This window comes from Hyperolius riggenbachi, chromosome 2 (assembly GCF_040937935.1).
Source record: "Hyperolius riggenbachi isolate aHypRig1 chromosome 2, aHypRig1.pri, whole genome shotgun sequence".
NCBI classification, from domain to species: domain Eukaryota; kingdom Metazoa; phylum Chordata; class Amphibia; order Anura; family Hyperoliidae; genus Hyperolius; species Hyperolius riggenbachi.
This window is the reverse complement of record NC_090647.1, coordinates 528,402,369-528,415,801: the sequence shown is the minus strand read 5'-3', so window position 1 is coordinate 528,415,801 and position 13,433 is coordinate 528,402,369. Positions and strand designations below refer to the sequence as shown.

Here is a 13,433-nt window from a genome sequence, read left to right as displayed (position 1 = left end):
TACACCTCACTAGTGACCAGGTTTTTTTTTTTTTTTACAATTCAGCACACTGCAGCTTTAAAGTGAACCTTAAGCCGGAAAAAAAAAAAAGAAAAAAAGAGTTTTACTCACCTGGGGCTTCCCTCAGCCCCCTGCAGCTGATCGGTGCCCTCGCCGTGTCCCTCCGATCCTCCCGTCCCCGCCGGCGGCTACTTCCGGTTTCGCCGTCACCGTCCATCAGGATGGGAACGCGAGTGATTCTTCGCGTTCCCAGCCACAATATCGCCCCCGGCGGGGACGGGAGGAATCGGAGGGACACGGCGAGGGCACCAATCAGCTGCAGGGGGCTGAGGAAAGCCCCAGGTGAGTAAAACTTTTTTTTTCGGCTTAAGTGTCACTTTAACAGTGTGCTGCACGGCCATACAACTTAGCACACATATCAATCCCCCCCCCCCCTTTTCTGCCCACCAACAGAGCGTTCTGTTGGTGGGCTCTGATCACTGCTGTGGTGTTTGTTTTTTATTAAATTTATTTGTCCTTATATTTGTAATAAAATTGTCTTTTTTTTCCCTCCCCCAGAGAACCAATCAGGGCAATCCTCTCTCATAGGCATCAGCCTATGAGAGGGGATTGCGTAGTGAGCCGATCTAGGGGACAGCCAAGTAACAGGGCTCTCCCCAGTACAGCGCTGCACTAGATTGCAGCACTGTACAAGGAAAGGCCGTTTTTTTTTTATATAGTCTGCCAGCAACGATCGCCGCTGGAAGACTGTTGACAAAGCGGAGCTTGACGCTAATCGCCGTTGGGCGCTCCTGGGGGAGCCACTCTGCGGCCGCCAATCGGCGTTAGGCAATCGCAGAGTGGTTAAGGGCTCTTATTTAAGGACCTGACTGCTAACAGATCGATGTGAATGTACCATTTCAATATAATTGTGCTCAGTTAGCAATGCTATTATATTGTCTGATGCAGCGTAACACCCCAGTGTGAACGTTGCCCGACTCCCTCCTGATGCCCAACATTAACCTTCTAACCCTAAGTTAATACCCCATTCTATTCCCTAATGCAAATCCTCCAAATCTTCCCCCTCACTGCATTGTGATCTATGGTTTTAGAGTGTGGGGCTTAATCCCTCCTCCTGTAGAAGAGTATCTGCTTCCTGTAGCCGAGTTTACACTGTCTACTGACAATGTGACACCAACACCAATTACAGCATACTGAAAAGTTTGGACACAACCACCACTTCCGAGGCCTCTTTTACACTTGTGACTAGGTGCAGTACTCTCCCCAGCCACAGCTCGGTACAAAGGCCATTAAACTATTTACAAAGGGGTCACAGTAAGAGTGGTTAAAATCTGGGATATCTTACCTCAGGAAGTAGTTATGGCAAACTTTAGATCTGCATTTAAAGAGAGCTGTTTTGCTTTAATTGAGGGGCATCCACGGCTATAGTTACTAGGTAATTCCCAGGAGGGTTGATCCAGGGATTTATCTGACTGCCACCCGGAGTCGGGAAGGCAGAAAAATAAAGCAAAGTAAGACAGCCTGGTTACTAATATGTTTTGCACCGTACATACATATATTTATCTCATGTCATATGTCGCCTGGGGTACACTAATCTTTTTCTGCAACCTTTGGTGGTATTTGGCACAGAGGTTATGTTTTGACCCACGCTAGAGGACACGGAAGCACCACGGTTAGCTGTTCCTAGATGTTGATGAAAACGAGACGACTAAATGACAGGATAACAGCAAAGCTTTTGTGCGGATGAGAGAGAACCGATCGCGCTTGCACTGTCCATTCACTTGAAGGGACATCGCTTAAATGATGAGCACCATGGCTATCATTTAACACCGTTTAGACGGCCGTGTGAACCGGCCCTTAGATACCGGTGTAGGGTGATGTCACTTATGGCACATTGTGTGTGACGTTACCGTTCACAGTTGAGGAAGCATTTCCGCACATTGCGATGCAATGCGCCCTGCTGCACGACGTACGCGATTTCCTGTCAGGTTAATTTGTGCTACTGGCACAGATTCGAGCTATAACAGAGACCCCCACTACGCATTTGTGCAAGCAATGGCAAGTGCAAAAGAGCCTTTAAATCTGCTTATTATCGACCCTGAGCTGACACGGCCATGCTGAAGAAGGCACAGTGGTGTTATAGTGCTGTTTAGACACACAGCTGCATGTGCCTCTTAAAGCGGACCTGAACTCAGAACTTCCTCTCTGCTCTAAAAGATAAGAAACAGCATTTCTTTGTTACAGCTTACAGAACTCCTGCAATAGATCTGCAGTGTGTCTACTTCCTGCTTTTATGTAGATAAAGGGTTAACATCCTGTATTTACAAATTTGCTGTTGTGCCAAGGCAGTCCGCTGACACAGCTGAGAGATCAAACTACAGTTGTGGTTACTTGAAGATAAGGGGGAATTAGACAGGCTAAACTTTCTAAAAATACAGGATGCATTTCTCTCCGGTTTCCTCATGTCCTGTGCAAGAGTTCAGGCCCACTTTAATGTCAGGTTTACCATTGTAGCACCAGTGGTTGTTCAGCGATAGGTACACAACAGTCTAGATAAGGTTGCTGGCATTCGCACACAGAGAGACCAGTGAAGCATTCAGTCGTCCAGCTGGGTGTTCTCCAATAAGCCCTCAGTCCAGAGCGAGATGGCCAGGCTCTCCTTCTCACAGTCACTGTCTAGAGGAAGGGCTTTCACACACAGAGGCTTGTTCTCCCAGATGGCTCTCAGCGCATTCATGTGAGATAATGGGAACCGCAGACCGCTCACCTGCAGGAGAGGAGACAGGAGCGAGCTGAAAATAACATTCACCAACAAGTACAGAATACCAGGAAATAAAGCCGCTAACAACATGGCTTCACTGAAACACTCTACATGGAATTCAGTTGTCTGGCTACTTAAAGAGGAACTCCAGTGAAAATAATGTAATTAAAAAAAAAAAAAAAGAGCTTAATTTTTACAATAATCTATATATATAAAATCGCGCGCGTGCGTGTGACTCGAAAACGGCTTGACCGATTTGAAGAAACTTGGTACACAGATCCCTTACTACCTGGGATGATATGTTCTGGGGGTCTCGCGTCCCCCCTGCACACCTGGGCGGAGCTACAAACAGCAAATCAGATTTCACCCATTCAAGTCAATGGAAAAAAATGTAAAAGGCTGCCATTCTCACAGTAATCAAGCCAGAGTCCCCACACTTGGCACAGGTGGTGACCGAGGTTACAAATCCAGGAAAAGTGGGCGGAGCATAAAACAGCCAATCAAATTTCAACCGTTCATTTTAAATGGGAAAATGTAAACTGCAGCCATTCTTAGACTCTTAATCGCAGGGTTCTCAAACTTGACACAGTTGGTCACTGGGTAAATGCGATTAAGATTCAAGAAAATGGGTGGAGCCTACAACAGCCAATCAAAATTCACCTATTGATTTTTAAGGGGAATATTTAAACTGCTGCCATTCTTACACAGTTAATGGCAGAGGCTTCGAACTTGCTACAGTCGTCATTGAGTGACTGGGGTCCAAATTCACTAAAGGGGCGGGGCCACATACAGCCAATCAGATTTCCTTGGTGGATAAACTGCTTCCATTCACGCATTTTTGATGCCAGGAACCTGAAACCTCACAAACGTGGTCATTGAGTGACTGTGTGTCAAGGTCAGAAAAAGTGGGTGGAGCCAAAAACAGCTTTTACTGGGAACATCTAAACTGCAGCCATTCTTACATCGTTAATGGCAGGGTTCTCAAACTTTGCACAGTTGGTCATTGGGTAACTGAGATTAAGATTTTGGAAGGTGGGTGGAGCCTACAACAGCCAATAAAAATTCACTTTTCTATTTTCAAAGGGAATGTTTAAGCTGCTACCATTCTCTTATACTGTTAAAAGCAGATGCCTCAAACCTGGTACAGTTGGTCACTGGGTGACTAGGGCCCAAACTCAGAAAGGGGGCGGAGCCACAAACAGCCAATAAGATTTGTTTATTTTTAAATGGGAATATACAAAGTATTGATACCAAGGACCCCAAAGCTGATAAACTTGATAATTGAGTGACTGTATGTCAAGGTTAGAAAAAGTGGGCGGTGCCAACAACTAAATTTTTAACATGGAAGGGTTCCCAAACTTTACACCTGTATCAGGCCTCAAACCTGATAGTCAGTCAGTCATTGGGTGACTGGGGTCCAAATTCACTAAAGGGGTGGAGCCACAAACAGCCAATCAAATTTGTTAGATTGATTTCAGCCATTCTGTTATTGGCAGGGTTCTCAAACAGGACACAGTTGGCCACTGGGTGACTGGGACTAATATTCAGGAAAGTGGGTGGAGCCTACAGCAGCCAATCAAAATTCACCTTTTGATTTTCAAGGGGAATATTGCAACTGCAGCCATTCTTACTCTGTTAATGGCAGAGGCCTCAAACCTGCTACAGTCGGTCGTTAAGTGTCTGGGGTTCAAATTCAGTAAAGGGGCGGAGGCAAAAACAGCCAGATTTCTTTGCTGGATAAACTGCTTCCATTACCACAATTTTGATGCCAGGAACCCAAAAGCTCACAAACTTGGTCATTGTGTAGTGACTGTGTGTCCAGGTTACAAAAAGTGGGTGGAGTTAAAACAGATTTTTCTGGGAAATTGTAAACTGCAGCCCTTCTTCACTGTTAATGGCAGGGTTCTCAAACTTAGCATAGCTGGTGACTGGGATTAATGTTCAGAAAAGTGGGTGGAACCTAAAAATGCCAATCAAAAATCACATGTCGCTTTTCAAGGAGAATATTACAATTGCTGCCATTCTTGCACTGTTAATGGCACAAGCCTCACACCTGGTACAGTTGGTCATTGGGTCACTGGGGATCAAATTCAGAAAAGGGGACAGAGCCACAAACAGTGAATCAGATTTGTTTCATTTCATGGGAAAATACAAATTATTGATGCCAAGGACCCCAAAGTTCTCAAACTTGGTCATGGAGTAGTGCCTTTGTGTCCAGGTTACAAAAAGTGGTCGGAGCCAAAAACAAATTTCACTGGGAAAGTGTAAACTGCAGCCCTTCTTACACTGTTTATGGCAGGGTTCCCAAACTTCACTGAGTGACTGAGATTAATATTCAGGGAAGTGGGTGGAGCCTATAATAGCCAATCAAAATTCACCTGTTGATTTTCAAGTGGAATATTTCAATTGCTGCCATTTTTCCACTGTTAATAGCAGATGCCTCAAACCTGCTACAGTTGGTCATTGGGTGACTGGGGTTCAAATGCTGGAGAGGGGGTGAAGCCACAAACAGCCAATCTGATTTGTTTAATTTCTATGGGAATATACAAATTGATGCCAAGGACCCCAAAGCTCACAAACTTGGTCATTGAGTGTTTGTGCGTTAGGGTTAGAAAGTGGGCGGAGCTAACACCAGCCAAATACATACACGGGCAATGCAGGGTCATCAATGGGTGGAGACAAATACAAATTTCACTGGGAAAATGTAAACTGCAGCCATTCTTACACTGTTAATGGCAGGGTTTTTAAACTTTGCACAGTTGGTCACTGGGTGACTGAGATTAATATTCAGAAAAGTGGGTGGAGCCTACAAAAGTGAATCAAACTTCACCTATTGCTTTTCAAGGGGAATATTTAATTGCTACCATTCTTACACTGTTAATGGCACAGGCCTCAAACCTGGTACAGTTGGTTATTGGGTGACTGGGGTTCAAATTCAGAAAAGGGGTGGAGCCACAAACTGCTAATCAGATTTTTTCATTTCAATGCAAATTATTGATACCAAAGACCGCAAAGCTCACAAACTTGGTCAGTGAGTAATTGTGTGTTAGGGTTAGAAAAAATATGCAGAGCCAACACCAGCCAAATACATACCCGGGCAACGCCGGGCAATCAGCTAGTTATGTATAAATTATTTAGTCAGTGTTTGGTCATTGTAAAATATTTCCTCTCCCTGATTTACATTCTGACATTTATCACATGGTGATATTTTTACTGCTGGCAGGTGATGTAAGTGGAAGGAGATGCTGCTTGCTTTTTTCAGTTGGAAACAGCTGTAAACAGCTATCTCCCACAATGCAATGAGGTTCCAAGACAGGAAACTGTCAGGACTATGGTCCTGACATCACACTGTAGGAGGGGTTTCACTACAACATCAGCCATACAGACTGCCCTGATGATCGGTTTGAGAAAAGGTAAATATTTCTCATGGGAAAGGGGGTATCAGTTACTGATTGGGATGAAGTTGATTTCTTAGTTATGGTTTCTCTTTAAAAGTGATTCCAACTTTCCTAGACATCTCGGGCAATATCTAGGGGTGGGCAATGAAATTATCATTTGCGTGAATGACACCCCCCACCCCCCAGAGAAACAATGACATATGGTGTGTGCTCCATATAATAACTGTCCACTCCACTCTGCACATAGCAAATCTGCGGCAAATAGGAAACCGAGCCTTGCGCAGTGGGGCATTGCGCTGCAATGTTCCTGACGCATTGTAACCATTGACCTAATGTAACCGCTATGTGACGCTCACAGTGCATTATCGTGAAACAGGCCTGTTAGTCGTGAGAGAGAAGCACATTTTTGATGACTGTATAATTCACTGCATGCAGCGAGCGAAGAACATGCGGCAACAACTTTTTCATTCTGTTGCATTTCTGCTCTTACAGGGAACACAAATCCCGCTGTGAACCTAGCCTTACATTATACAAATTTGCATGTGTTGTACAAATGCATGCGATTCTAATAAGTGTGCTCCCTGCCTCCCTGATAACCAGCACGGTGGCGTAGTGTTTAGCACTCTTACTCGGCAGCGCTGGGTCCCCAGATCAAATCCCAGCCAGGGCACTACCTGCATGGAGTTTGTATGTTCTCCCCGTGTCTGCGCGGGTTTCCCTAGGGCACTCAGATTTCCTCTCACGTCCCAAAAACATACAGATAAGTTAATTTGCTTCCCCCTAAAATTGCTCCTAAACTACGATACATACATAGACATATGGCTATGGAATGCAAAAGCAGAAAGAGTTGGATAGTCGCAGTAGCTGAAACAGGTGAGATTTTAATGCACAGACACCAGGGGGGCACATATAACATTTGGGGGGACAAGGCGGCGTCAAAAGGCCGATTCCTGAGAAATTTCATGCTGAAATTGATTGGGAATCGGCCTGCAGTGTATGGGCAGCCAACAAATCACTCTCTGATCAGATGGATCAGAGAGAGATCTGTCTCTTGGTCGATCTGCCCGTACATTGCTAGATATATGGGTACCTTTGCACCTTTTAAACTGATCACCCGGTGGGACTGCGTTCGACTTACTGGAGGGCTGTCTTCAGTGTCAGAGACCATATGAGACTCCCTGTTATTGTTCAAGGCATGGAAGACATAGATCATGAGTTCCTCTGTGGGATCCTATGAAAAAAAAAAAGAAAAATAGTTAAAACAAACCTGACCAATAAAATCTAAACTTACACGCCGTGCTGGATTGCCGGGAGAAGCCTCGTTAGGATCAAGAGGCTTCCCCCTCCCGAGGTGAGGACCCCCAGAGGGGTTTATTTTCATTACAGGTTTTCTTTAAAATATTGTAGCATAGAGATGGTCTTCATTGCAAAAATATTGCTATATAAAAGGTGATCTAATATAACAAATATAAAGGACAAATTACATTTTCCATTGCACATTAAAAGTAAAAAGCTCTCTGCCTTATACAAGGTTATAGATGCCTGCATGAGTCAGGCAACAGATTTCAATTGGATTACACTCAAATTTCACCTATAGGAGATTCCCCCTTCTGCTTCTACATCCTGTTTCCTCAAATTCATTACCCAGCAACCCAGCTGCCTGGACTGAGTTCCTGGAGTTCCAGCAGGATGTGGACAGAGTAGAGGGACCAGCCCCGGTATTCTTATGCCGCATTTTTTAATGTAAAAGATATAAAACAGGGCAGGGCAAGAGGTACAAAGATGGGTTTGTGCAGCAGCCGATGTAAACCAAATTAGCCATCCGTGCCATATCTAACAGCATAAAAAGGTCAATATCTCTGCAATACTGAGTTACAGGACATCTCACTGCACAAACTAACCAACAACTCCTGGTACAATTTTCAGTATATCTCCATTACTCCAAACATTTCATAATGGGAGGAAGAACTTGCATGCTAACTAGGGCTAGCATTACTTTTGTCTACGAACTGCTCAAACACATAAATAACCTGTAGGAGGAGTCTGCAGAGATGTACTCACAAGCATTTCTGGAACCTGATCAACTGTAATGGCAGTATAGTCCCGGAACTGCAGTCTGATTGTGCTGGTTAGGGTTGGTGGTCGATCTGCAGATTAAAAAAAAACATACACATATACAACACCATAAAACTCAGATGCGTAAAGACTGTAGTAAAAATAAAGTAATGGATAAAATTGCTTTTTTGTACAATATTCTATTATAAATTAATTACTTAGTGTTTGCCAATGATAAAATCTTTCCTCACCCTGATTTACATTCTGAAATGTATCACAGATGGTGACATCTTTTATTTCTGCCAGGGGATCTGTACGGAATGTTCGTTACTGAGAGTTCTATGCACAGATGGAGATATTGCTTGCTTGGCAGTTAGAAAAAACAGGTTTTTTCCCACAATGCAACAAAGTTCACAGACAGAAACCTGTCAGGACCTTGGTCATGACATCATACTGTGGGAGGGGTTTCACCACAATATCAGTTATGCAGACTCTCTGATGATCTATTCAAGAACAGGTAAAGATTTCTCATAGGAAAGGGAGTATCCGCTACTGATTTGGATAAAGTTCAATCCTGGGTTAAAATTCCTCTTTAAGGGCTCAGTCACACTATAAGCGCTTTTCTGAGCGCTTTGTGATTGATTAGCGCTTTCTGAGCGCTTTTTAAAAATTGCTCCAATTCACTTTCATTAAAATCACGGTAAAAATTGCATAAAAATTGCAGCGATTGCGCGTTCACGTACGCGGAAAATTGCGGAGATTTTTACCATGATTTCAATGAAAATGAATGGGAGCGATTATTAAAAAGTACTCAGCTAATCAATCACAAATGCTCAGAAAAGCGCTTATGATGTGGCTGAGCCCTCAGTGATCCTATAGTGGGTTCTGGACCATCAAACAGGTGGTAAGGGGGCATACTCTGCAACGCCACTGCCTGCTGTGATTCCCAGTGCTGTATGAACTCCATCATGTCACTGTAGTCAGCAAGAATCAGAGACTCAGGACTCTCCCTAATTCCCATGTGACAGTTGCATGGTCTTTGCCTTGGCAAAAAGGCCAAGAAATAACACAATCGGGGGCAGGTGTGCAAACCGTGCAAAGAACCACCCCTCCCATGACTGGCATGCCTCCCTGTCTATCCTCTCACTATAGCTTATTGTTCAGGAAGGTTGAGAGGGAATCAATATTCTGAGTGAAAGATGAGCGAGCATGAACAATAATGCTTGCTCATCTGCAAGGGGGGGGTAATTTATGAATTCATTTTTTATTATTTTAAAAACAGGAGTTTAATCTCTCTTCAAAGTGTACCTAAAAACAGGCAAAATAAAAATATGCATACCTGGGGCTTCCTCCAGCCCCGTTCAGGCTGACAGGTCCCTGGCCGTCTTGATCCTCCGCTGAGGGGGCCGGGGTGAATTGTGGAGAATCCAGACGGCCTGGGAAGGTGGCGAGGGACCGAGCAGCCTGAAGGGAGCTAAAGGAAGCCCCAGGTATGTATATATTTTTTTTTTTTTCAAACTCTCGGGTTTCCTTTAATGACAAAGGGGGGCAATTAAATCATTACATGGCTTATATGAGGATTAGCAATGTTTTCCTTGAATTAATTCAATGCGCAAAGTGTTTATTCTGTTTATTCCTGGGGTCTTTTGAACTATACCAGTGATGGGCAAACTTGGCTCTCCAGCTGTTAAGGAACTACAAGTCCCACAATGCATTTGCCTTTATGAATCATGACTGTGGCTGTCAGACTCCTGAAATGCATTGTGGGACTTCCTTCCTTAAAAGCTGGAGAGCCAAGTTTGCCTATCACTGAACTTTACTCAATTTGTTAGGAGATCAAAAACAATGAACAACAAGCAAAAACACACAGAGAAAGTCAGGAAGAGAGCAGGTACTTTTTCACACCACTGCAGATATACAGTATGCACAGAAGGGAGGCAGTTGCTATAGACAACATACTAGATTTCTTTGGGATTCCTTTCTGTCCCCGGTGCAGTGATGACCCTGTATTCACATAGGGGGGCAGTCTGTGGCCTATGAAGTCCCGGAGCATCTCACATGACCGCAACTTGCATCCTCCCTCAATCCTATCAGCCAAGTTCCTCAGGAGACCAGCCAAGGTGCCTCGCGCACCAGAAGGGTCTAAAAGCTAAAACCACAGTGTACAATATATCAGAGGTCACATTATCACACATACAAAAATAGCAAATACTAGAGCAGATTCAGACATTACAGGAAATACTATTTTTAAGACTAACTCCGGTGAAGCATTAAAATATTGCACTTAAAGGAAACCTGAGACTAACTGAAACAAAAAATGTATACTTACCTGGGGTTTCCTCCAGCCCCCTCAAGGCTGACTGGTTCCCTCGCCGTCTTCCCAGGCCGCTAGGAGGCCTAGTAACTCCTCCAGTCAGGGTGTACCATACACACACGCCCCATCATGCTCCCGTCACTGGGAGGATTCTGTGCCCGCCCAGTAATACTATATAGGCGCAGAACACTCGCTGCCATGTGAGCGCGACGGGGGACTGCACCAACTGGCGGAGGATCCAGGGGGCCTGGGAAGACGGTGAGGGACCGATCAGCCTGAAGGGGGCTGGAAAGGATCTGGAAGAAGGCCAAGGTAGGTATAGATTTTTAATTTTTTTTAATAAGCCTCAGGTACACATTAAAGAGGAATTTAACTAAAGGAAAAAAAGAAGCTTTGCCCATATTGCGCCCACAGCATTATACCATTTTTAAAAATTTTGATAAGTAGGCTGCTGCATCAAATTCAGGCAACTGCCATCTTTAAAAACACAAAAAACGCACAAAAACACAGAATCGCAAAGATGCAAACGCTTGTGTTTTTTTCTGCAATTTTGCCTGCTCGTCCTTCCAGATTGCCTCGATTCCTCTTTCTGTCCCGGAATAGCTGTAAGTCGCGGGCAGTAGTAGGTGCAGTACGCTCCTGGCAATAGAAGTGCGATGGGGATGTGCGCTTACGGCCAGGCCACACCTGCGCAGTATGCATTGACTGCCAGGCGGCCCAAGAGGACCGAGGGAGCGAACAGCCAGAAGGGGGCTGGAGGAAGCCCCAGTATGATTTTTTTCCATCTCAGGTGTGTTTTAAAGGAGAGTGCTTACTAAGCCTCTTTGCAAAATGTGACCCCCAACTGCAGCTGACACCACTCAGTGGGCAATAGCGGTGCTGGTTTACTGAACAGGAAGAGCCAAGATTCGAACCCAGGTCTCCTGTGTCAGAGGCAGAACCAGTACACTATCCGCCCACTACAAACTATCTAGCCATTGCTCATCAAAAACTCTAACATCTAAAAGGTGGTGAGACTTGTACCAGTAACTGCTGCAGAGGGATTCCCTTCCTCAGCTCCACACTCTCCTTCCCTCCATCGTGCAGGAGCGCCGGCATCAGGTCCTGCAGGTAATCTGCCCAGCAGCTGTAGACGAGATACAAGCACAACCATTCCCAATCAGCAAGGAGAAATACTTACTGCTTTACTGCAAGCTAGCTTAGCAATTAAGGGCCCATATGCAATTATCTTTTTCTCCTGAGTTTTCTCCTAAATATACCCTCTTGACATGCATATTAAAAAAGTTCAGACCCATAGGTATTTATAGTTTTTTTTAAAATTGTAATTTTTTTTTTTTTATAAAAAAAATTATTTTGGTGTTTTTTGGAGTGTGGGAGGTAAACAGTTAATTTTAAATTTCAGTAACTTCCCCCCCCCCCCCCCCCCCCCTCGGCCTGCAAGCAAGCGATCACACTTACAGGAAGCGAAGGGAGGACGTTAAACTTTTTTTTTTTCTTTAGAATGATCGCCGTTTCTCATAGAAGTAAGAAGTCTTTCTAACGGGGACTTGCTCCCCCATTCATTGATCTCCAGGCTAACAAGTGGCGGCACGGGAGCGCGTGCGATCAACCGCGGGGTCGTGCAGCAGCAGCCTTTTGGATGTAGCAGCTACGTCCAAAAGGCTTAACTAGTTAAACAATACCAGTTGCCTGGCAGCCCTGCTGATCTTTCTGGTAAGAAGGGTCTAAATCACACACCTAAAGCAATCATGCAACTTATCTTGTCAGATTTGTCATAGACATCTGTTCTGCATGCTTGTTCAGGATCTATGGCTAAAAGTATTAGAGGCATAGGATTAGCAGGACAGCCAATCTGCAATAGTTAAAAGGAAATAAATATGTCGGCTTCCAAACCACTCTAAGTTCACACGTGCTTTCACGTCTTCCAGACCAAGCTGCTCAGTCCCTATAATACAACAACGAACCTTTTCGACAAAATAAATAGAATAACCCCCCCCCCCTTTTTCAAGGAGGGTCATAGGGCTGACAGGCATTACTTACCTTCGAGGGGCTGTTCCCTAGCGCCACCCCCATCTGTATGCAGTCCGCCAGCTTCTCCAGGGAGACCAACAGGTGCTGCTGTTTCAAGGTTCCACTGCAGTGTCATGCATCCCCGACCACTGCAATGCATGCTGGGAGATGTACTTACATTTAGGGACTACATCCTCCAGCATGTATTGCAGTGGCAGGGAAGAAGCAACATCGCAGCAGGTACTCCAAACTGTTGCAGCTGCTGGTCTGGCTGGAGAAGGTGAAGGAGCCCATACAGATTATTATTTGGTACTTATATAGAGTATAGAGCCAACATCTTCTGCACAATAAAAGAAAAGGAACCAGACTACAAAAGTGATGCAGCTTACGTGTTTTGATAGGTGCTGATGGTCACATGGGTGGAGTGAGCACAGCCTGCAGGGGTGTCGGCCTGATGAATGACTCCTCGTGGGAAATACAGCAGGTCCCCTTCCTGAGAGAAAGATGCACAGCTTTAAATCCAGGTGCTATAAAGCCTATTGTGGCTAGGAACACACTAGGCAGAAACACTAGGGTTGCGGAAACGCTAGCGTCTTTGCCAATAATGAAAGTCTATAGGCCGCATGTAAAAACGCATATATATGGGTGTTTTACATTGTGCGTTTTCAAAAAACGCACAACTTGCTGCATAGTTTTCAAAAACCGCATCTAAAACCAGGGCTGTGGAGTCGGTACAAAAATCAGGGGCGTTGCTAGCCTCAAAGATCAGTGGCACATGCCCCGAATCTATTCTGGGGTCCCCCGGATGTCCCCCAGGCTGAGTCAGCTGTGGTGCCTCAATGGCTGGCCTTTCTGGGAGCTGTGGTGCCTCAATGGGGGTTGTTGGGTGCTGTGG

At 44.9% G+C, this 13,433-nt stretch overlaps 1 protein-coding gene across 1 annotated transcript in view; it reads right to left on the bottom strand.

Annotated features, from left to right (window-relative positions):
* Positions 1 to 376: 376 nt before the first annotated feature.
* The window catches only part of RIOX2 (ribosomal oxygenase 2), a 29,132-nt gene continuing 16,075 nt past the window's right edge, over positions 377 to 13,433 (bottom strand). Inside the window, exons 5-10 of the mRNA XM_068266150.1 lie at positions 12,928 to 13,031; positions 11,552 to 11,654; positions 10,174 to 10,363; positions 8,221 to 8,306; positions 7,298 to 7,390; positions 377 to 2,767 (exon numbers count right to left, since the gene is read on the bottom strand). Coding sequence (XP_068122251.1) covers positions 2,597 to 2,767; positions 7,298 to 7,390; positions 8,221 to 8,306; positions 10,174 to 10,363; positions 11,552 to 11,654; positions 12,928 to 13,031 — 747 coding nt within the window. The 3' untranslated portion in view covers positions 377 to 2,596. The remainder of the gene's footprint in view (positions 2,768 to 7,297; positions 7,391 to 8,220; positions 8,307 to 10,173; positions 10,364 to 11,551; positions 11,655 to 12,927; positions 13,032 to 13,433) is intronic.